General features: G+C 36.4%; 1 protein-coding gene across 3 annotated transcripts in view; it reads left to right on the top strand.

Moving 5' to 3' along the window:
- Nucleotides 1–24,685, top strand: part of GABRB2 (gamma-aminobutyric acid type A receptor subunit beta2) — a 260,477-nt gene that overhangs the window by 119,199 nt on the left and 116,593 nt on the right. For all 3 annotated transcript variants that reach the window (XM_032158545.2, XM_032158546.2, XM_058440107.1), the window contains exon 6: nt 18,208–18,290. In XM_032158545.2, coding sequence (XP_032014436.1) covers nt 18,208–18,290 — 83 coding nt within the window. The remainder of the gene's footprint in view (nt 1–18,207; nt 18,291–24,685) is intronic.

Below are 24,685 nucleotides of genomic sequence, written 5' to 3'. Positions count from 1 at the left end.
ATCTCAGCTCACTGCAACTTCTGCCCTCTTGTTCAAGCGATTCTCCTGCCTCAGCCTCCTAAGTAGATGGGATTACAGGGCTGCATCACCATGCCCAGCTAATTTTTGTATTTTTAGTAGAGACGGGGTTTCACCATGTTGGCCAGACTGGTTTCGAACTCCTGACCTCAGGTGATCTGCCTGCCTCAGCCTCCCAAAGTGCTGGGATTACAGGAGTGAGCCACCGTGCCTGGCCAATTTCAGGTCTTATAACATACATTATTGGTACTTACCATGTGATGCGTAATAATAATAAACATAAATAAAAATAAATATAATTATTTTACATTCATAGATAAAATTTGTGGAAATGCTTTTTCCATGCCAAACAGTTTCTATGCATTGTTTTAGTCTTTATATACATGTTCAGAGGTAGATGCCCTAATTGTTTTTGTGCTTTCGTTATTATTGAGTCTCAAGTAGGTTAAATAATGTATCCTAGGTTGCAGAGGCAATAGCTTCCTAGATTAGTTTATCTTGTATCTGAGTTTTGATTTTGAGGTCCTTAAGGTCAAAGACCACATCATAACAATTTTAGACAATGCCTTCTACAGGGTTTAGCAAGCACCATGCTGAATGAAGGATATCTATGAATAGATTAATACTGATTAATTCATTTATTGTCATTCAGGTGTATTACAACTCAGTAGTTTAATGACTTTTTGAAATTTATTGATGACATTATAATAAACGTGCACATTTTAGATTTTAAATTTATACATTATCCTATTCAAAATCCTTATACTTCCCTTAACTCCCTGATGGTGGAGAATAAAACAGTGGTTACCCAGGGTGTAGGGGATGAAATGAGGAGATACAGGTCAAAGGATACAAAGTAGCAAATATGTAGGATGAACCAGTCTGGAAAGCTAATGTTCTACATGAAGACTGTAGAAATAAAATTGTGTTAGTAATTTTTGTCAAGTGGATTTCAGCTGCTCTTGTCTCACACACACACACACAAACACACACACACACACAGGTAACTCTCTGAGATGACAGATATGTTAATTTGCTTCACTGTAGTAACCATTTTACTGTCTATATGTATCCTGTCAAATTCTGTTGTAAACCTCAAAGTTGCAACTACAAAAAAACAAAACAAAACAAAGGATTTAGGAGCCACTAGCCTATTGCATTGTATTTCTCTCAAGAGATGGCATGCATTTGGTAATTATTAGTCTATCTTTTTTTCCTCTCAGGAAAGCAGAGTCTAATATGCTTTTGAATGGGGCAGGGGAAGAGGGGATGGAGTGGGAAAGGCAAGGAGGCTATTGAGAAAGTAAATGTAAAATCAGTTGTGTCACAGCAGTACAATGCATCTTAATCACTTAAAAATAATTGGTCTAGAAATAATTACTCATTAGCAATGTTGTAGCGTTACACCACCACAAATGCCTTAACTACTGTGAACACTGGGCATGAAAATTGTAACCAACTTATAATGTTGCATCCCAGTGCTCTGAGAATACTCCTAAACCATTTTGTTAATAATTACCTGACAGAAATATATCTTTACCTAGCCCTTGTTGTCATTAAACATGCTTTGAGATACTTTAGTATTTCTAGGCTGTATTAGCACTCTTTAGTTATGTAATTACATTTAGCAATCCCTAAAGTTTTTGTCTGTTTTTTTAAGCTAAAATTCATTACAAGCCAAATTAACAAAGTTGTGCTGAGGCTGCAAAGGATTTAGGCATTTGCTTCAGTTCCTAGGAATTAAAGATAGAGGCTGCTTTGGTGAACCTGAACGTACAGAACCCCACTGAGACCATTAGGAGTCATTGGTAGGCCCTGCCTCCATCACCTTGACAGGTGAACCTGTTCTTTACCCATCATCTCCAGAAGGAAAATCTACCATCTACTCAGTAGAGTTATTTCATTATTTTACAGCCCTCACTATCCGCCAAGTAATCTTTCTATTTAACCTAAATCCTCCAAGTCATTTATGTTATAATTTATGATCAAAGCTTCCTGTTTGGTCTGTTGCAGAAAATGTGAACAGCTGATCATCACTCCCTAAAGTCCTCTATATAAATGGAGACTGTTATTACATCTAGTAGTCTTCTCCTCCAGTTAGACAAACAGAGTTCATTCAGCTATTAGTTAAACAATTAATTTTCAGATTTTAATATCCAGTATCATTTCACTGAATTATGAAGCCCTTTGCCATATTTTTTGCTCTTTATTTTTTAAGAGAAAGAGAAATAAACGGCAGAGATAGGAAAAAGTTAGAGACCAGGATGGAGAATTATTGGGAAATAGTCACAACACAGCTGTTCTTTATCTTGGTTGACTATTCTCTCATTCTTTCAACCCTGTTCCCATCTTCCAACTTGTATGAAATGAAATTGTTCATATGACAATGGTGTCATACACATCTTCTTTTCTAATAGCTCCTGTTGTCAATTTTCTTTTTTTTCATCCAGGGATCAAGTGTGATCGCTTTCATCCTTGCCTGTTTGCCAATGTGCTATAATATTGTTAGTGCTTTTTATTGTAAATTGTGTGTAATTTCCAACATTAGTATTTATACCCTTTTCTTCTGAGTCTTTTTGTTTCTTTGAGATCCTTCTTTAAAATGAGCCCCAGTTTCTTTTTATTATGATTCATTTCATTCTGCTTTAATTCTTTATTTAGTCAACTGAGCTTCTTACTAAGTATGCCATCATTTGGGTACAAGGGGATGTTTTGCTTCATTTCATCTTGTGTTTTTAAACAACCCTGCATTACAGATGTGTGTTTTGAGAGGGAATTTTCAGTCAAGTACATTTTTTTTTCCTGATTTGTCTTCTAGATGATTTTTGTTTTAATCTGTCTTCAATTATAAAAGATTCTCTCAGTTTCAGTTTTGGTTGCCCTGATTTGCATGTACCACCCTCCCCCAGTCGACCCTTTAGAACTCCTCTAACTAATTAAAAGCTTCTGAAGGAATGAAATGATTTCCACAAGTTAGAAGAAAATTATGATGCTTATTGCTTTTTGGGGAGAGTCTCAGGGTTCTGCTTCCACTCAGTTCTGAATAAATTTTTGTCCAAAGTTCAAAAGGACCTTTTGCATATTAGCAGCTCCTCTACATAGCAAGAGGTAAAATCAAGACCCAAGTCTAGCACTGCTTGATTTCTATAATCCTATTCTTGCCCTCGGTGCCTGTGGGCATGACAAACTTAAGTTCCTTTACCAAACACTGTGATCCCACTCCTCACTGTTATGAGTCATGTAGTGATGCAGATCCTTGTGTACGCTTCTTTATCTTTTCTATTTGCTTCCATTGGATAAAATCCTGTAAGTAATACTACTGGGTCAACATGTGAGAGATCCTTGATATCCAAGATACCCTTTATAAAGATTGAGCCAATTTATATTCTACAAGCAATTATGAGAAAGTCGGTTTATTCACATCCTCATCACAGATTATATTTGAAAAACAAAAAGACAATTTGCTAGGAGAAAGATGGTACCCCACTATTTCTATGAAAAATGTAAGCTATGTCCTCATGCACACCATGTGTCAATATTAACTTCTGATAGATTTAATAATTAACTATAAATATTGAGATCGTAAGACAGAAATAGGCATACCTCAGAGATATTGCAGGTTTTTTTCCTAGACCACTGCAATAAAGCAAATATAATAAAGTGAATCACAACTTTTTATTTCCCAATGCACAAAAAGTTATGCTTACACTATAGTGTATTGTGTGCAGTAACATTATATTTGATAAAAATAATGTACATTCCTTATTTAAAATACTTCATTGCTAAAAAATGTACTAATGATCATCTGAGACTTCAGTGAGTCATAATCTTTTTGGAGGTGGGAAGGCTTGCCTTGCTGTTTATGGCTGCTGAATGATCAGGGTGGTGACTGCTGATTTGGGGTGTCTGGAATAATTTATTAAAATAAGACAACAGTGAAGTTTGTCATATTTATTGAGTCTTCATTTCACAAAAGATTTCTCTGTGGCATGCTTTGCTGCTTGATAGCATTTTCAAAATTGGAGTCAATCCTTCAAACCATGCTGCTGTTTTATCAACTAAGTTCATGTAATATTATAAGTTCTTCATTGTTATTTCAATGATATTCATAGCATTTTCACCTGGAATAGGTTTTATCTCAAGAAGTCACTTTCTTTGTCCATCCATAAGAAAAAAATTCTCAATCATTAAAGTTTCATCATGAGGTTGCATAAATTCAGTCATATCTTCAAGATCCACTTCTAATTCTAGCTCTCTTACTATTTCTACTATATCTGTAGTGACTTCCTCAACTGTAGTCATAAACTCCTTAAAGTCATCAGTGAGAGTAGAACCAACTTATTCTAAACTCTTACTAATGTTGGTATTTTGAACTCCTCCCATGAATCATTATTGGTCTTAATGGCATCAAGAATGGTGAATTCTTTCCAGGTTTTCAATTTACTTTGCCCAGATCCATCAAAGGAATCACTATACATGACAGCAATAACCTTATGAAGTGTATTTCTTAAATAATGAGACCTGGAAGTCAAAATTACTCCTTGATCCATAGACAGCAGAATGGATGTCATGGTAGCAGGCCTAAAAATATTAATTTCCTTGTATATCTCCATAAGAGCTCTTGGGTGACCAGGTGCATTGTCAATGAAGAGTAACATTTTGAAAGGAACCTATGTTTTCTGAGCAGTAGGTCTCAACGGTAGGCTTAAAATTGTTAGCAAATCATGCTGTAAACAGATGTGCTATTATCCTGGCTTTGTCTTTCCATTTACAGAGCACATGCAAAGCAGATTTAGCATAACTTTTAAGGGCCTTATGATTTTGGGAATGGTCAGTGAGCCCTACATTCAACTTAAAGTCACCACCTGCATTAATAAGAGTCACCAGCCCTTAACAAGAAGGTCAGCCTGTCCTTTCAAGCTTTGAATCGAGAAATTGACTTCACCTCTCTAGCTATGAAAGTCCTAGATAGCATCTTCTTCCAATGGAAGGCTGTTTTGTCTACATTTAAACTTTGTTGTGTGGAGCAGCCACCTTCATCGATTACCTTAGCTACATCTTCTGGATAATTTTCTACAGCTTTTCTCCATCAGCACTTGAACTTCACCTTGCACTTTTATGTTATGGAGATGCCTTCCTTTCTTAAACTTCATGAACCAACCTCTGCTAGCTTCCAACTTGCATTCTGCAGCTTCCTCACCTCTCATAGCCTTCATGGAATTAAAGGGACTTAGAGCTTTTCTCTGGATTAGACTTCAGCTTAAGGGAATGTTGTGGATGATTTGATCTTCCATCTAGAGCACTAAAACTTTCTCCACATCAGCGATGATGTTGTTTTTCTTTCTTATTATTCATGTGTTCATTGGCATAGAACTTTAAATTTCCTTCAGGAACTTTTGTTTTACATTCATAACATGGCTATGTGGCACAAGAGGCCTAATTTTCAGCCTGTTTTGGCTATCATATGCCTTTCTTACTAAAAGTAATCATTTCTAGCTTTTACTTTAAAGTGAGACACATGGAAACCGTTCTTTCACTAGAACACCTAGAGTCCATTGTAGAATTATTAACTGACCTAATTTCAATACTGTTGTGTCTCAGGGAATAGGAAGGCCTGAGGAGAGAGAGAGATGGGTATGGCTGGTCGTAAAACAAACATTCTATTAAGTTCACTGTCTTATATGGACATGCTTCGTGCCTCCACAGAACAATTACAATAGTGACACACGTAATAAAAATTGAAAAGTTTGAAATATTGTGAGAATTACCAAAATTTGACACAGAGACAGGAAGTGAACACATGATTTGGAAGAAAACTGGAATAGACTTGCTTGACACATGGTTACCACAAAACTTCAATTTGTAAAGAACGCAATGTCTGCAAGGTGCAGTAAAGCAAAGCACAATAAAAGGAGGTATGCCTATCTCAAAATCCTTATCTTCTCTCAGGATGAAGAGGGATTTTTCCCAACACAAAACAGTTTAAGAAATAACAATGTAAATGATTGATAACTTTTATCACAACAAAATATCAAAAACTAGAATGCATCACTAAGCAAAAGAGAAACACCCCTCAGATACACACACACAAAAACAACCTGCAAGTACATGAATAAATAATTTACAATTAAAGAACTGAATTGAAACTGTTAAATATAGAAAAACTTGCTGGTAATCATAGGTTTTCAAAGATGGAATAGTTTCCTTTCAGAGAGAATGAGTTCCAAAGCACTGAAGAGATTCATTAGAACAATAATTATAGAGATCTTATGGATGGAATTCAATCATTAGAAAGATATTTGTATAGACATCATTTTATCATCTTTTCTACTTTGAAAACCTGTAATTAAATGATGATATTTCCACCAACATTTAAATGGCGCATGCAGTTTATGGAAGCGCCTACGTTTGATATAGTTATGCTGATCATTTACAACCCATGGAATGTTAGTATCCCATGCATATCCCATATCTCATGAAGAGAACATAAGCTAATGCAAATAGAGTAAGTTATTGACAAGGAATACTCTTAGTGCAAACTTAGAGAAAATTCTCTTAATATTTTTTAGAGGGAAAAATGCATATTCACCATAGAAACAGTGAAACTATAGAAAATATAAGAAAACAAAAATCAACTCTATTTCCACTGCTTATTTTAGTATAATTTTAGTCATCTGTACACTTAATAAACCTTTTTAAATAAATGTGAAATCATACTATACAACTTGATTTCCCATATGCTTTTTTAACTTTCACTTATTAATAAAACTTTCCTATGTCCTCACTCTTCTTAAAGTGTTTTTTATTATATCATGTGACTGGATCAAAATTCATTTAAATATCCTTATATATTAGCTATATATACATATAAGTCTATAGAATATGTATATGGAATGAATCAAAATTCATTTAAATCTACTTGTATATTAGCTATATATACATATATACCTATATAGTACTTACCTAGAATGTTTCTGAGATTTTTTGCCCAACTATAAATAAAGTTGTGTTTAACATCCTGGCATATAGTTTTGCATAAATTCACATTAATTTATTAGAGTGAAATTTTTAGGAACACGTGTTTGCACATTTGGTGGATTTTGATAAATATTGCCTAATTACCCTTCTGAAAGTTTGTGCCAATTTACAGTCCTCCTGCCAGTATGTGCAAGAGGATCTATTTCCCTGCAGAATTTGTAGTACCAGATATTATAATTCCTTTAATTTTTGCTGATTAGATAAGCAATAATTGTCATGGCCTAATTTGTATTTCAAATACATATTTGTGGTTTCTAATGCCGTTAAGCATTTTTCCACATATTTATTACCTCTTTTATGTAAAAGAAAATATTTATTTTATTTTATGTTGCAGAAAATTTCAGCTCATCATAGCTCACCTAAGAAGCCTTCTCCACCACCCAGTTAAAGCAGCCTTTCCTCCCTGACCATTGGTCACCTACTCGTTTTATTTTCTTCATGATATTTGTCACCATCTGAAAATATCCTGTGGATGTATTTGCTTAATTGCTCTCTGGGCCCCATAGTGGATTGAAGGGTCTGTCTGATGTTGGGTTCTCCTGAAGCTGACACCAAAGGACCCTCTAACAAGCTCTCACACATATTTTCCATGCAGTTGCAACCAGGTACTGCAGTGAAAATATGTGTGGGGGCATGTTAGAGATTGAGTCAGCCACAGAATATGTTGCCCACTGAACTTTCAGCAAGTGCTCTACCATGAGAGAGAGAAAAAAATTAATTGCACATATTTTTTCCTCCGTCCACTGATGCTGCGTGTCCCAGGAAGGTGTGTAAACATGTGGTGGTGGGAAAGAGAGGATATAAAGGCCATTTCAGTTATCTGGGGGTCGATGTAATGGCAACACTCCTGCCAGATCTCTCCTGCTGGGTTGCTGAGGCTCCATGGAGCTTGCATCATGCAGCACAGTTTGCCTTCTTTGTTCAACCCCACAACTTCCTTTCTTTCACAGGTGGTGGTCCTTAATAAATGTCCTTCAGGGTCTGCTTCTGGAAAACCCAACACTAGGCAGAGCTGAATGCACTAAAGGGCCTAAAAAATAGCAATTAAGCAAATACACACACAGGATAGTTTCAGATGGTGACAAATATCATGAAGAAAATAAAACTGGGGATGAGGCAGTGGCCAATGGTAAGGGAAGAAGGGCTGCTTTAGCTGGGTGGTGGGAGAAGGCTCCTTAGGTGGGTTATGGTGAGCTGACATCAAAATGATAGAAAGGGCGAAGTTCATTTAAGGTGGTAGGAACCTTCATTCCCTTAACCCCAAAATCCCAACACAAAGGACCCAGGAATGGAAGAGTTCTAATTTTTTGATGGACAGCCTAGCTAGAAGAACCTCAGATTTTAAATACACTTCTACAATGTATTCTATCAGTCAGAGACCTGACAGGCAGCAGATGGCACACTGAAAATGGGGTAATTTGAGGAGAGTGTAATGAAAAGACTATTTACAAAAAGAAGAGCAGCACTCCCTCCCTCCCAGAGATAGAATCCCCAGGTTGCCACCAGCTCTGCAGCCTTCCATTTCTGAAAGGGAAAAGGAGGGAACAGACAAGGGAACCTGGCCACAGGTCTTACAGAAGCAAGACAGGGCAACCTGGCCACACGTTTTGCAGAGTGAGACAATTTCCCTGGTCTCCCTCTCCTCCAACCCCAGACTCCTGCTCTGCTCCCCATTGGCCACATCTGCCCTGAAGCCCAGGGAGCCTGTTTCGGAAGTCCAAACTGTCTACTCTTTAGGGACACACAACTTAGTGATTAAAGGTAGACTGTGGAACTGAAAAGGAAGGGAAGACACCCAACATGTGTAGTTCACATTTTAAAATAATATTTGCAGGAGTGAAAAATAATATTTGGAATAAGTGAAAAGAGACCCAGCTGAGGCTGTCACTTGGTCTGTCACTGCCTAGTTGTACATCAACATCTTCAAGCCACATTTTTTTTTGCATTTGTTAAAAAAATTAAAAGACTGGGATAAAACTGATAAACTTGTTCTGAAATGGTATGACTCTGATGTGTCACAAATCAAAATAAAATATTAGAGAGATATTTTAATGAATGCAATAAAACGTATCTGGCATATTGAGGCATTTGTTTTACATTGAGAAAATAATTAATCACTTTTGAAATAGTCAGAGAGTGGCTTTCTAGTCTGTAAGAGACTCTGGTTCAACTATATTTCTTATCATGATCATTTTAATTTTTTATTTATTTTTATTTTTATACATTCAGAGGTTACATGGTCAGGTTTGTTATGTGGATATATTGCTTAATGGTGAGGCTTGGGCTTCTGGGGTACCCATTCCCCAAATAGTGAACACTGAACCTTGTAGGTAATTTTTCAACCCTCACTGCCCTCCTACCTCCCTGCCTTTTGCAGTCCCCAGTGTGTGTTGCTTTCCTTTGTAGGTACATGTGTACACATTGTTTAGCTCCCACTTACAAGTGAGGAACATTCCGTATTTACCTTTCTGTTTCTGAGTTATTTCACTCAGGATAATGGCCTCCAGCCCCATCTGTGTTGCTGCAAAGACAAGATTTCATTCTTTTTCATTAATGCATAGCATTCTACAGTGTATATATACCACATTTTCCGTATCCAGTCATTTGTTGATGGACACGTAGGTTGATTCCATGACTTTGCTATTGTGAATAGTGCTGAGATAAACGTATAAGAGCAGTTATCCTTTTGGCGTAATGGTTTATTTTCCTTTGGTTAGATACCCAGCAGTTGGATTGCTCGGTTGGATGGTAGCTCTATTTTTAGTTCTTTGAGAAATCTCCATACTGTTTTTCGTAAAGGTTATACTAATTTTCATTCCCACCAACAGTGTATAAGTGTTCCCTTTTCTACCATATCCTTGCCAACATCTGCCATTTTTTACTTTTTCATAATAGCCATTCTGACTGGGGTGAGATGATATCTTATTATGGTTTTAACATGCATTTCTCTGATGATTAGTGATGTTGAACATTTTTTCATATGTTTGTGGACCACTTGTATGGCTTATTTTGAGAAATATCTTTTTTGTTAGTTAATTAGTTAGTTTGTTTGTTTGTTTGTGTTTGACACAGAGTCTCGCTCTGTCACCCAGGCTAGAGTGCAGTATCTCAACCAAGGCTCACTGCAGCCTTGACCTCCAAGGCTCAGGTGATCCTCCCATCTCAGCCTTCCGAGTAGCTGGGCCCACAGGCATATGCCACTATGCCCAGCTAATTTTTGTATTTTTTGTAGAGACAGGATTTTGCCATGCTTCCCCCGCTGGTCTCGAACTCATGGGCTCAAGCAATCTGCCCTCCTCGGCATCCCAAAGTGCTGGGATTATAGGTGTGAGCCATAGCACTTGGCCAGAAATGTCTGTTAATATCTTTTGCCCACTTTTTAATGATGTTATTTTTTTCTTGTTCCATTGTTTGAGTTCCTTGTAGATTCTGGATATTAGTCATTGTCAGATGCCTAGTTTGCAAACATTTTCTCCCATTCTATAGGTTGTCTATTGCTGATTATTTCTTTTGCTGTGCAGAAGCCCTTTGGTTTAATTAAGTCCCGTTTGTCTATTTTTGTTTATGTTGCATTTGCTTTTGAAGTCTTAGTCATAAATTATTTGCCTAGATTGAGGGTCAAGAAGAGTTTTTCTTACATTTACTTCTGGGATTTTTATAGCTTTGGGTCTTATATTTTACTATTTAATCCATTTTGAGTTAATTTTTGTATATGGTGGGAGATAGGAGTCCAGATTTCAGTGGTTACAATTTTAAAAAGAGAATGATTTCTCTTTTTCAGGGATGCAGACTTCCTCTAAGACATAACTTAGAAGATAGCATATTCTCACCTCTGAGATAAACAAAGTACCCATAGATGAGACCGCCAGGAATGTAATATGAGAAAGGTTGGTCATCAAAGAACTAACAACAGAAGAAGAATAATGGCTGAGGCTGATATATATATATCTATTAATATTTTCAAATGGGTAGTATTTATATGCTCACAAAAATGAGATTTTTGTTGCATAGTGCTGCTTTGATTCCACAGCATGCTATTTAAGGGAATGTCTTCATAATAGTGCCTGAATCTGTGGCAGAAACCTGTGTAGCCCTTTAATGGTCACAGTTTCTTTGCAGAGGATAAGATTCCAGAAAATGAAAGAGTCACAGAAGGCCAAACAGCTGCAGAAGAGTACAAATAGCTCTAATCTGAAATGCATGATTTATCAAATGGGAACATGATTGCTAGCAATCTTACTTTTTTTGGTGATTACAAAGTTGAGCGTAGTAGTGCATGTGACTATGAGGACTTTTAAAGAGCTTTTAAAAACAATTATGCATGAGTCTTGGAGATTTTAATCTGAGCAGAAGGCCTCTGTGGAGGTAAATCTAGAGGAAGAATGGCGAGGAATGCTGAGGGAGACCTTCAATCAGGGAAAAATATTAAGTGGGACTCCTTGGGGAGAGGCCTGTATTTGCTTGTCTGGGGTGGGCTAATCTACATAATTGACTAAAACAGAATGAACAGCTGTGAAATACAGCATTTGAATGTGTGGGTAAAACAAAATTACAAAATATACAAGGTCACAGAACATGTAATGTATTTTCATGGGATTATAGAATTTCTAAGCTCATTTGGTATATAAGAAATTGATCAATCCTCCAGAGAAGCTAAATGACTTTACCAAGGTCAACTAGGAAGTTAGCTACCACATTCTAGTTAAAAATGTGCTCTCTGGAGTCAAACATCCAAAATTCATATTCCAGCTCTACCACTCACCGTGTGACTCTTGGGGAAAATCACTCTACTTTTCTGTGCCTCAATTTTCTCATGCATAAAATGGGAATAACAATAGGATTTAACTCACATTAAATGAGATGATATATGTCAGTGACACTAGATAGTGTCATGAACATAGTAAGCGATCAATATGTTAGTTATTAGTGAGAGTGCCGAAGTGAAAGTCACCTAACTCCTGCAAGCAATGTTTTACCTGTTCTACAAAACATAAGACCATATTATAAGGGAAATATAAGTAAGATATTAATTCCATTTTCTAACTAAAATGGTTGTGAGACACAGAATAACATCAAGTCTTCTTGGAGAATTTGAAAGTAAGAATTTTTTAAAGTAACGTTGGGGGAAAAGACTCAGGTGAGCTCTTTAGAATTTTCAGAAGTTTAGTTCATACTCTAATGCTTAAATTCAGCAGTTAGATCTTTTCTCCCACTAGCTGAAGTTTTTATATTAGTTTGCTTTGTAGTTTGCAAAAACATATATCAATATATTTTTTATAATTAGCCTTTTTAACATATTAATTTTTCTCTAGTAACTGATGCCCACTAATGCTGGAGAATTTCTTTACTCTTTGTAATTAGAATAAATTGTGCTTTTATGTAAATGCACATTTTGAGCAAAGTAAAAGCATGCTGTGTATTACAACAATATGTTTTGAATGTAGTTAGGGTTAAGGCATCTAATTTTTTTTTTTTTTCTGAGATGGAGTCTCGCTCTGCCACCCAGGCTGGAATGCAGCAGCGCGATCTCGGCTCACTGCAAGCTCCGCCTCCCGGGTTCAAGCCATTCTCCTGCCTCAGCCAAGGCATCTACTTTTTTTTAAACAGACAAAGATGTTGAAAATTTTTTTTTTTCTCGTGGAGTAATTGGATGGTTGCTTATATAAAGAAATCAAAAAGGTAGAAATCCAAAGTCACTTTCTTATAATTTCTGGTTAAAATCCTAACAAGATTCTCACATGTTTAGTCTAACATGTTTGAACATATATTCTAGTCCTGAAGCCCCTCTTAAGGAGTCTACTGAAAGGCCCAAGTTATGTCACCTTGATTATGATTCTGAGGTTTTCGTATTGGCTGGCAAAGGCATTTGTTATTGATTAATGGCTATCTTTGGTCATTATCAAACTTGGATCCAGATGTCATATCCAAACTTGGAATGCTGGCTGGGCATGGTGGCTCGTCTCTGCAATCTCAACACTCAGGGAGGCCTAGATGAGAGGATTGCTTGAGCACAGGAATTCAAGACCTGCCTGGACAATATAGTGAGACCTTGTCTCTACGAAAAATTTAAAAAGTTAGCCAAGTGTGGTGGTGCACACCTGTAGTTCCAGCTACTTAGAAGGCTCAGGTAGGAGGATTGCTTGAACCTGGGGAGTGGAGGTTGCAGTTAGCTGAGATCATGCCACTGCACTCCAGCCTGGATGAGAGTGAGAACTTGTCTCAAAACAAAACAAAACAAAAACAAACTTGGGGCTGGATGCGGTGGATCACGCCTGTAATCCTAGCACTTCGGGAGGCCAGGATGAGTGGATCACCTGAGGTCAGGAGTTCGAGACCAGGCTGGCCAACATAGCGAAACGCTGTCTCTACTAAAAATACAAAAATTAGCTGGGTGTGGTGGCAGTTGCCTATAATCCCAGCTAGTAGGGAGGCTGAGGCAGGAGAATCCCTTGAACCTGGGGGGTGGAGGTCTCAGTGAGCCGAGATAGCGCCACTTTATTCCAGCCTGGGCAAAAGAGCAAAACTCCATCTCAAAACCAAAAGCAAAAACAAACAAAAAACCCAAACTTGGAATACTATGTTAGCATCAATAAATCTCAGGTAGTGACACTATAAAATATTTAGTATGGCTTTGGTACAAAATCCTGGCTTACTTGTTGCATTTCTTGATTTTATAGGTGGCTTGAGTGACTGTTTAGGCTGTGCTATGTATTTGTTTTCTTGCTCTATGTTAATATTTTATGATACAATTCATTTTTGGATAATATTTCCCAATGGCTAAGTAGTAAAAAATTTACCCGAACATCTCTTAGGCCAGTCAGAATATTACCATTTCCCAAGGGTGGTCTTCATCATACGATAGAATTTACCCCACAGAAAGCACATTTCCACTTTTAACTATAGACGATTTACTACAGATAAATAAGACACATTCTTGAGGCATCATTAACTCTTTCCTTTGATTGAAGACAGAGCTGTTTCACAATGATCTTAAAAATTAATCAGATTACCTGCATAATGGTGTACTAGCCTCACTTCAAAGACTCCTAGTAGTGGTGTTGAGTTATTTAAGGTCCATTAAGGATGTTTGCCATGACTCAGAAAGACATGTTCATGAAAAGCTCATTAACTGTGTTTATTGTATTGACTTCTTCCTGTAGAAACAGCTCTGTTATAAATCAAAAAGTCTCAAACAACAGATTTAGATGTTTATTCCTGAGCTTTTTGGAATAGATTAATTCCAGGACAGCTTCTTCTATATTTTAACTTCCAAATATATTTGAGAGTTTTGTTTTTTTTTTTTTACATGAGTTAAATAAGGCACTTACTAAATATAGATAATTGCATCAAAATCCTTAGTTCTGGGATGCTTATGTTTATTGATCCCTCCCTTTGTTTTATTTATTGTTACATTTGTTTTATTATTATAATAATTAATATTTTTTATTTGGGGTTGGTGGCATGTGCCAGGTACTTATCAAAGGGCTTGAGATATAAGTATGACAGAACAGATGTGGCTCCTGATCTCATAACACACCTGGAAAGATGCAAGTTTGTTGTATATCTATATTTTGTTTCATAGAATTCCATATATATGTAGGGAGTAATTATTTATTTTGCATATTTATGTGTTGGGAAGCTATTTACATCCATCTTGATATCTCTGCCTTGCTTATAATGTAAGTGTGTGGGTATTCTACATGTCTTTATGTGTATAAACATGTACTCATACTGCCAAATAACTTCTAGTAAAATGAGTTATCACAGTATCTACACATTAGCAGGTAGTAATAACTACAAAAAAAGTTGCAGAACATTATGTGAGTTAAACACATTCCTACTTTTGTTGTATCACAGCAAAGTAGGGTGGCAAGTTTTCATTGAAATTTTCAGGATGAGGCAACTAAGTGTCAGAGAATACAATGACTTGTCTGTTACTCATCATCGACTATATGATCAGGACTCCAAATGGACTATTTTGGCTCCAAAGTTTCTGTTCTAATCCAATAGAAGACACTTACAAATGCTTTGTAAATATTGACTAGAAGACACTATAAATGTCTTTTAGCTTTATGAAGTGTATTATATCATTAAAACAACAGTAAAATGCTGTACTAAACAGGAATGCATTTGTGAGGAAAACACTTCCTTCTAATTTATTTTTAAAACATGAATAGAACTCATTGCTCCTGCAGTAGCATTAGCCAACATATTTTTCTTGGTGTTTCCAGCGCCAGTTCACGGATGCTAGTTGCCATGAACATGTATCAGCAGAAAGTATGAGCCACAATCTCTAGTAGCAATTGCAAACTTCACTCATTAACACAATCAAGCCTTCTATACTTGGCTCTCTCTCTTTTTTTAATTGTATGTATGCCCTTGTAACTTTCATATCTTTTGTATTCATTCTGTCAGATGAGGTTAATTTTCTCTAGTTTCTCAAGACAGGATTATTTCTGCCATTTTACACAAATAGCATTGGTGTTTAATATGCCCATCATCCACCTAGTTTTATTTCTGTTGAAAATGTCTGTTCTCTATGGTAAAGATCTCTGTATGTTATTGGCAATTCAGAATGTACATGTAAAACCAACTAAAAAACAAAAACATCAGTGGACCCGTGAGAAATTTAGCCAAGTGTCACAGAGCCAAAATAAGTTATAATTTTTTAACCTTGAGTGAACAATAAAATGCGAATGTAACTTTTAATAGAATTTATAGAATATAAGAATTTGGTAAATCCCATTGAAAACATAAGCAATCAAGTTGATAAGATAAACTCTGGTACTATTTATGTAATCTTAATTAAATGAATTAAAATGTATCTATTGTTAAAATATAAAAAGAACCTCTACAACCTAAGACACGTTCTAATTTTAAGTTAAAAAAAGAAATAATGTAATAAAATAATCTTCCAAATATTAATAGAAAGACATACAATGAGCAAAACCAACTCCTGGCATCTTTATAAATTTATTTATTTATTCATCCATCTTATACTTATTGAGTTCCTTAACAGCAAATAGAACAAAGTCTGTGCCCTTAAACAGCTTAAACTTTATTGGAAGACAGATTCTTACAAAACGTAAATAAGGTTGGGTGCATGTTTTCTTGCTCTATGTTAATATTTTATGATACAATTCATTTTTGGATAATATTTCCCAATGGCTAAGTAGTAAAAAATTTACAAGCATGGGTGCTCATGCTTGTAATCCCAGCACTCTAGGAGGATGCGAGAGGATTGCTTGAGACCAGGAGGTTGAGGCTGCAGTGAGCTGAGATTGTGCCACTGCATTCCAGCCTGGACAACAAAGCAAGAAACTGTCTCTAAAAACAGATAAGCTAAAAATAAGCAAAATAATTTCAGGTTTTGGTGATTGCTTGAAGGAAATAAACAGAAAGATAAGATGGAGCATTAGTTAAGGCAGCCACTTTGGGTGGGCTGCTTGGAAAGGGTCTCTCAGAAAAGGTCATTTTCAACTGAAGGATCAGGACCGAGGGCTCTGTAAAGATCAGGGAGACACGTGTTCTAGGCAGAGCGAACAAGTAAGAAGGCCGAAAGATATTGATTGAGGACATGGAATGAGATGATACTGGGAAGGAAGGAAAGGACCAGAGTATTCCAGATACAACAGGCTACAGCCAGGACTCTGGCTCATCTTGGAAGAGCCATTGAAAATGTTAAGCAGAGGAGTGAAAAGATCTAATTTATGTTTTTAAAAGATCTGATGGATAATGCATAGTGGAGCAGTGAATAGAGTGGCTGGGAAACCAAGCTCCTGCAGTGATATGGATGTAAGGCATTGGGGATGTAGACTCAGAGGGGAGGCAGTGGAGATGGTAAGGAATCGATGCAGCAGAGCCAACAGGACTTGGGGAAAGAAATGAAGGAATTGGGACAAACATCAGCTCTAGGAGACTTACAGAATTAACAGAGCACAAACCTTAATGAAACAGAAATCAAACTAAAGAGCCAAGAATGACTTACTTCAAGTTAATCACATTTCCATTCTGCACCTGAGGAGTGAGACTCCCACACCTGACACAGGAATTCCATAGGCTTAGTCTACCTGGGTTACGGTTTAGATTTTGTCCAAGACCTTTTAAATAAAAATGTCTAGCTATAGATCGTTTCTCCCAAGCTGGAGCTATATCTTACTTCTCTGTTCCCAACACATAGTATAGTGCCCCTCACACTAGAGTAAGCTAAAGTTGATCAAATTCAACATTAGTTTCTACTTTTAGTTTCCCTCAGCAGATGTAAATTTTTAAAGGGTCTACTATGTGCCAAGGACCTACATTTGGAATGTTTTAAAACTTGTGTTCTTTCATGATCCTATGATGCCTCATTAATCAGAAAACATACCTTGATAACTCTTATACATATATATATATAACCTCTAAATGTATATATTTTTTGGCTTCTAGAAGGTCAATAGAAAAGTTAGTAAAAAATCATGACAGAAATATAAAGACAAATTGAAAGAACGTATTTATTTATTTGTGATAAAATAATAAAGGTACTAAGTGTTCTAAACAACTATGCCATCCCATAGGAGTATACTGTCTATGGGATCATGAAAACATCAGATTACTCAAGACAGAAATCAGGTATAGATAAAATACCAAAATCAGGTATAGATAAATGGCTGATTGTGTGTTACATTAAAGCACTGGTAAAATGCTATACTATGTATAGAAAGGTGAAAAATGATGGATCAAAACTAAGATTGATAGATTACATTTTTCTGATCTTGATGAAAGGAGGAGAAAATAAATGTGAGAGAAATGGGAATATTCTTTGCCCATATTCTCAGTCAGCAGTGATGCTTGTAAAATAGAGTCTTGGCACCACTCCACCTCTCCCCAACACATTCTGGAGGCATGAGAAGTGCCTTTTGAAGAAACCCTCTCAGATTATTTTGATACAAGTAGATAATGGACCATACTTTGGGAAATGCAGATTTAGTCCAGTCTCTGTCTTCTGAATCAGTGTGAGACTCATAAAGGAATATGGTTATCCAAAGTTGCATCAGTCATTTTCACTAGTACTTAGGGTAAATCACAGTCTTGTCTCTGATGCTTAGATTTAATTTCCAGCTCCAGCCTTAGACCTGCTAACAACACTCATCATTGCTATTTATCTTCTAGAATCACAACCACAGCTGCCTGCATGATGGACCTAAGGAGGTACCCACTGGATGAACAAAACTGCACCTTGGAAATTGAGAGCTGTAAGTCGTTCTGAGAATCCAGCTAGACTGGACTCTGCTTTAAGGTTCTTATGCAGAGGCCTCTGGTCCTGGCTCATGTCCAGACCACAGGCCCTGCAAAGGTTCTGCTAGCCCACTAAATTTGGTTGAGGGAGGCATTGACAGCATCTTTTCTCAGTTATGCTGCCACCCTCTTAGTCTCATCCCTAAATCTTCGGGAGATATTTAGGGAAGAAATAATCTGGCAATAAAAGGAACATGCTAACAGCCTGGAAGGAGACCAAGGGCTATTTCAGGCATTTAAAATATGGAATTGGTGCAAACAGTTACAACAGACTTTGGAAAATAGGTGGAGGTGGCAGAGTGTCACAAGTTGTCCTGTCTTTGCCTCTCATAAACTTTCTATCTTTGTAATTGCAAAATAAATGTGGTCTTTCAGATCAGTTAAAACATTCATAGAGTAAGGTTTTATAGAATGTTTTCTGTTGTTGTTTCAAGGGACTATTTTCAGTCTCTAAAGTATATTTTTTGCTGAAGGCCATCTGATGAGCAAGATTGTGAGTGTGTGTGTGTGTATGTGTGTGTGTGTGTGTGTGTGTGTGAATTCTGTTTACTGTGCTGACCTGTTTTGCAATGTGCTTGCTTTCCTAGGCCATGATTTTAGCTTCCACATTGATAATTCAGTCAGCTGCCCTATTGGGTGGGCTAAAATGGTGATTGTATAACACATCTCCATTTTGGAGGTCACATAGGGAGGTAGTTTGAGGTAGAAGAACGTTTTGAGTCTCTGTCACTTCTTTGCAGTGTTTCCATACTTTATCTCACTAAATCTTTATCCCACTAAATAATTGGAAGCTGACAATTTTATATCCAGAATTCTAAATAATGAGTAACTGGACTGCTGTGAGGGTACTCTTAGCCTTTGTGAGGAGTTTTAGCTCTGGCAAGCAGCATGACTAAATCATTGCTGTGAGCAGAAATATGGCATTTGTGACACATTGTGGATATTTTTGCCCAATTTAAAAGATAGCTTCCAGGGTAATTAAATTACATGTATTTTTGAAGAAACTGATTGCATACTCGTATTTCAAATCATCATTATTTTCAAATTATATTTTTGCCTTACAGAACTAGTTAATGAAATTAGTCCATAGGATTTCAATGATTAACTTTATGTAAATATTTTTAGGATAGCATTGCATGTTGCATTTTCTAAACTTACGGCTACAATTTAGAAAGCATAATAATGTTCTACAAAGTTCAAATTATTTTGTAATTTCACATTGTTGATGTAAGAATATGCTGAAATAAACACGTTGCTGTGTACCACTCATGAATTTATGTGGTGAAAGTATGTTTTGTTCCAGTTTTGGTATATGTGCTATCAGAGAGAGCATAAGAGCATTTTTTGTAGGAAAATTATTCTGAGATATCAAATAATCACAGTTGTAGGTAGGTGAAGCACTTTCATGGATATTATTTCATTTAAGCCTTCCACAACCCTCTCAGATAAGTAAACAAGGCCTCTTTATTTTAAAGAATGGATGCCTAAGGATGCAGGCAACACCCAAGTGTTTTCTGTTATTAAATTATAATTTTGACTCAAATATTTAAAAATTAACATGATAATTCTTTAGGCTTTACATATCTCACTTCAATTCACAATCACCTTGTTAAATAAGGTCGATATTAATATTTCCATCTTTACAACTACAGGGAATCAAAATCAAGGAGGTAAGGTGATATGTCCAAGATCATTGAGCCACTTAGTGGTACAGTGGCTCTGTGCTGATTTGGAAGATAACAGACTTACTTAGAAAAGACACTGATTTTGGAGGGACCAGATTAACAGACCCTTATTCTAAAACCCCTTAGTCTAAAAAGCAAGAAATAGCCTGGCCTTATGGAAAATCAGGGCTTATTCATATTTAGACTGTTAGCAAATCATTGCTACAGATAATTAGATATGGTGTTATATTAATAATATACATGATATCCAGGCTTTATTGTTGTAAATAGGTTGTTTACTAACTAAATATACTGAAGTGAATTTAGGATCCCATTCCTTAAACTACTAGTTCTCCAATTGATGCTTCTCATTCTGCCTTATTCATCCATTGCTTTACTTTAATCATACCCTAGGCATTCATTCATTCTCATTCTCTTTCTCCCATCTCTCTTCCTCTCTCATCTTTCCCATCCCATCTCTCCCCTCATCTCTCTCTTTATCCTTCTCTCTGTCCTTCTCCCTCCTCCTTCCCTCTGTTTTTCTCTCCCTTCTTTCTCTGCTTTCCTCTTTTCTTTCCTCCCTCTGGCAAATGAACATTAACCTAACTGTGGCATTGCTAAATTATTAATACCTTGTCAGCATATCAATAATCAGTACATTGGGTCAGTTCAGGAGAGGATAACATAACCTGACTCTTGGCAGCTTGGAGTCAGGGAACATTAGGATTGAGCTAATTGTTCATTCATTCATTCATTCATTCAGGAATGTATTTGTTCATTAAATTTTTATTGAACACTAATCTTTTACCAGGTATCATAATAAGTTCTAAAGATCTAATAGCGAATAGCAATATACAGTATCCCTGGCCTCCTTTATTAAGGTGAGAGGGATAGATATATAGATTGTGTATCGCAAATCTGACATGCTTTAGACCAGAAATGTTTTGAATTTCAGATTGTTTCAGATTTTAGAATATTTGCAATATATTTGTAAGTAGTATATTATACCATACTTAACAGTTGAGCCTCCCTAATCCAAAATCTGAAGTGCTCCAGTGAGCATTTTATTTGAGTGTCATGCCAGCACTCAAATTGATTTGGATTTTGGAGCCTTTCATATTTCAGATTTTTAGATTAAGGATACTCAATGTCTAATTTAAGTCAATACATATATGAATATAAAATTGCATTGCTAAAAATTGCTGCCAAGATGAAGTACTTAGTTCTATAGCATCTTAAAGAAAGGCTGTTTAAAGCAAGCCTTGAAATAAAGTACTGAGGGCTCTAAAAGGTTAATATGGACTACACTGACCTCATAACTTTTCTTAAATATACAGGGATGGGGGATGTTTCATAGAATTCATGAGATTTGCAGAATTAAATGGGTCTTGATAATATTTATCACTATGAAGGCCATGAAACTTAACTGCTAAAATTGAAAGGAGAAATCCATTCCTAGGCATTTTCCAATTCTGTCTCCTGAAGCCACCTTTTACTCACATGTTGCTGTTACCTGTGTGGTCAGAGGCAACTCACCATATTTTGTCTAAATAGTATGCATTGTGTTTATATCTCTCTCTGAAACTTTTAGTACAGGTTGGGAAAGGGACACTGGAATACTGCATATTTTTCTAGGGAAATATCACCCAAAAAGCACCAAACAACAACAAAGTTATGCCCAAGCCTACATAAACAAAGTTCTTTTGAATGTACTTGCTGTTTAGGAATGAGTTCTAGTACAGAAATAGTCAATCTTCCCAGGTGTGCCGATGCTTTGGGAATCTGAAGCTGCCAAGTGTAATTTAGAACTGTTAGTACAAATCAAAGATTTCTCTCTTTAAAAAAAATAAGTTTTAATCACATTGTCAGGAGGACATTGAAACTCATTACACTGTGAGGCCACTTAATATGTCTCATCCAGATATAAAAAATAGTGAAAAGGAGGTAGTAAAAGTATTATATATCTTTGAAATGGGAATGGTCAGGGGGATACTCGGCTGTATTCTGTGCCAGCTCAGCTACACAATACCAATGTCAACTACGTGGCCTCATTATGCCCCCCTCCTCCCACCCTCAGGAGAAAAGCTGCCTTATCTAGTCTTCACTCTGGTTCCAGGTTTTCCACTTAGGGCATGTGAACTGCTTGTCTGAAGAGGAAGAAGGAATTCTCTAAACTAAACCCATTGATAAGCTGCTTAAATTACTGAAATTCCAAAGGATCATTTCTTGTTCATTCATTACGTGTTTTTGTCTCATCTTGTCTCTGAGTAAGTTGGACTGGCCAGCGCCAGTGTCTCGTTTTCAACATTGTGGATTTTTCAGTCAATCTCAGCCATAGTGGGATCTACAAAGAACTAGAAGACATAAAACTTTATCAGCAGCTCTTTCACAGGCACCTTCACAGGGATACACAAAGTGTTTACTAAGACAGCCAGTCAGGCATCTCCTTTTAAGATTTAGAAAAAGAAAAACGTCCTACACACTGCCCTTTGTGACAGCATCAGAAACGAATTGTTGCTGGCCTCTCAGAGTCACTGATTACCTGAGAGACACTGGCAAAGTTACTCCCTTAGTGGACCATCTTTCTTCAAGTGTAAAATGGAAATAATACCTAACACAGGAGATTGCTATGAAGCTCACATGAAGACCTTTAGACAAAGAATCTAACACATTGCTTTGGTCCATGGTAGACATCTAATAAATAGCAACTAAAGTAATTAATAATTATTATTACTATAATAATCCCAGTTTTGGTTAATTTTAAAAGTCCCATACTGCTGTGGATTGCACTACTTATGAGATTAGTAAATGTAGCCGAGGAGACCCAGAGTCCAGCATCACCCTTCTCAACCTTCGTAGATTTTATTCTGGCGCTTGCTTTGACATTCCAAGTAAGTCTCATTTTCTGTAGTGCTATCTACTTCCTCATAGAATGTTTCAGCCAGCTGTACGTATAAAATGCAAATTAATTTATTTTACTTTGTAGGGAAGATAATTAATAGCTAGCTTCAAAATCCGAAGATGGATATTTTAAAACATTTTGACATCTGGATTTGGATTAAGTGAAAGAACAGTCCATTTATAAATATAATCACTTCATGGTTTTATTAACATTTCAATTGGCCAAAGAAGGCAATCAACCCTGGTGGTCATCTAAAGCCTATTTGATTGATATAGCAAAAGGTCCTTGTGAGTGTGTGAGAGTGTTTTGGTACAAGCATCTCTTCTTCTTAGAATATGCACCATGCTTTAGGAAGGCAGAAGATAGAAATGTGCCTGTTGTGTTACTGAATTCCAATTTGTATATTATATAAAGACAACATGTTGTTGGGTTATTGAAGGAATAAAGGCTGTATTTTCTTTATTCAACAATTTTATTCTAAATCATCCTTGTGGAAGAGGTCAGTATAGATTGATACATTGAAGTATTTGAGGTATTGCATCCAAATTTACTATAGCAAGGAGCTAATATATTTTGTATTGGGTTATGCTATATATTCAGTAATATTTCAGTAAACATAAATACAGTATTTTTAATAACTTAAAAAAATGAAAAGTGCATTGTGTTTCTCCTCCCCCAGGTAAACATCGATAGCACCTTAGAGTATAACAGTAGTCTCAAAACATCTGTAACAGAGGAAGTAGTGAGCAGGTGGGGCTCTTTGCAAATGTGGCATAGTATTAAGAGGGTATTGTTTGAATAGAGATAGACTTGTCTATTATGGTTTCCTCAAGCTAACTAAACAGGTCACTTAGCTTCTTCAAGCTGCAGTTTCTCATTTGTACAATATTGTGACCCTTAAAGGTAATAAGATAATCAGTATAGAGATCTTTGTGCAATGCTTGGTACTGATATTTCCATAAGTAGCAGCTGTTATCATTATAGCATCATCATTATCATTATCAAATTACTGCTGGAATACTGTGCTCAGTTAGAGTTACATTTTAAGAGGGATATTTAGCAATCAGAACAACCAAAATATGAATGATATATAAACCATGGAATCTGGAAAGCCAGTAGAAGGAACTGGAGTGATGGAGGGAACATTTACCCTAAGGAAGGAACACTGAGGCTAGGAAGGATGGCAGTGGTTGAACAGGATAGCTATTTTCAAATAAATGCAGAATTTCCTCTTAAGGAAAGAGAGTAGACTCTGTGTACCCTAAGGACAAAATTAACTAATGGTAAAAGATGCCAAAAGGCAATTTTCGGCTGAAAGTTAAAAAAAGAAAAGTTCATAGCAGTTACAGCTGGTGAAAAATCAGATGGGCTGCCGTATTCTGTAAAACCATTTGCTGGGAATAAAGGAATTCTTTCACTAGCAAGTGATGGGATTACATGATCTCTAAGTAGCCGTAGGTTAAGGGTTACTTGGCACAAGCAAAAATATATAGGACTTCAGTTAAAGGACAACTAGGCAGGCCCTGGTTTATGTGAGGATGCAGATCCCATATGCATATACCTCTGAGAGCAACGCTATTTAGGAAAAGATGAAAATCACAACCCTGCTAAAATTTAAAGTAGAACAGCGTATGTGTTTTGCTGATGGTCTGTTGTTGTTTAGCTAGCAATCTTTCTTCTCTCAGATTTTCCTCATAGGAATACATCTCACACTTGTGCCTATGAGGAATAAGGCTGAAACCCTAATATTTTTCTGTCTTTCTGAATAATCTAAACCTTCTTGAAT

The sequence above is a fragment of the Hylobates moloch genome, unplaced genomic scaffold (genome assembly GCF_009828535.3).
Source record: "Hylobates moloch isolate HMO894 unplaced genomic scaffold, HMol_V3 SCAFFOLD_6, whole genome shotgun sequence".
NCBI lineage: Eukaryota > Metazoa > Chordata > Mammalia > Primates > Hylobatidae > Hylobates > Hylobates moloch.
The sequence above is the reverse complement of the archived record's forward strand: the minus strand, read 5'-3'. Positions and strand labels throughout refer to the sequence as shown.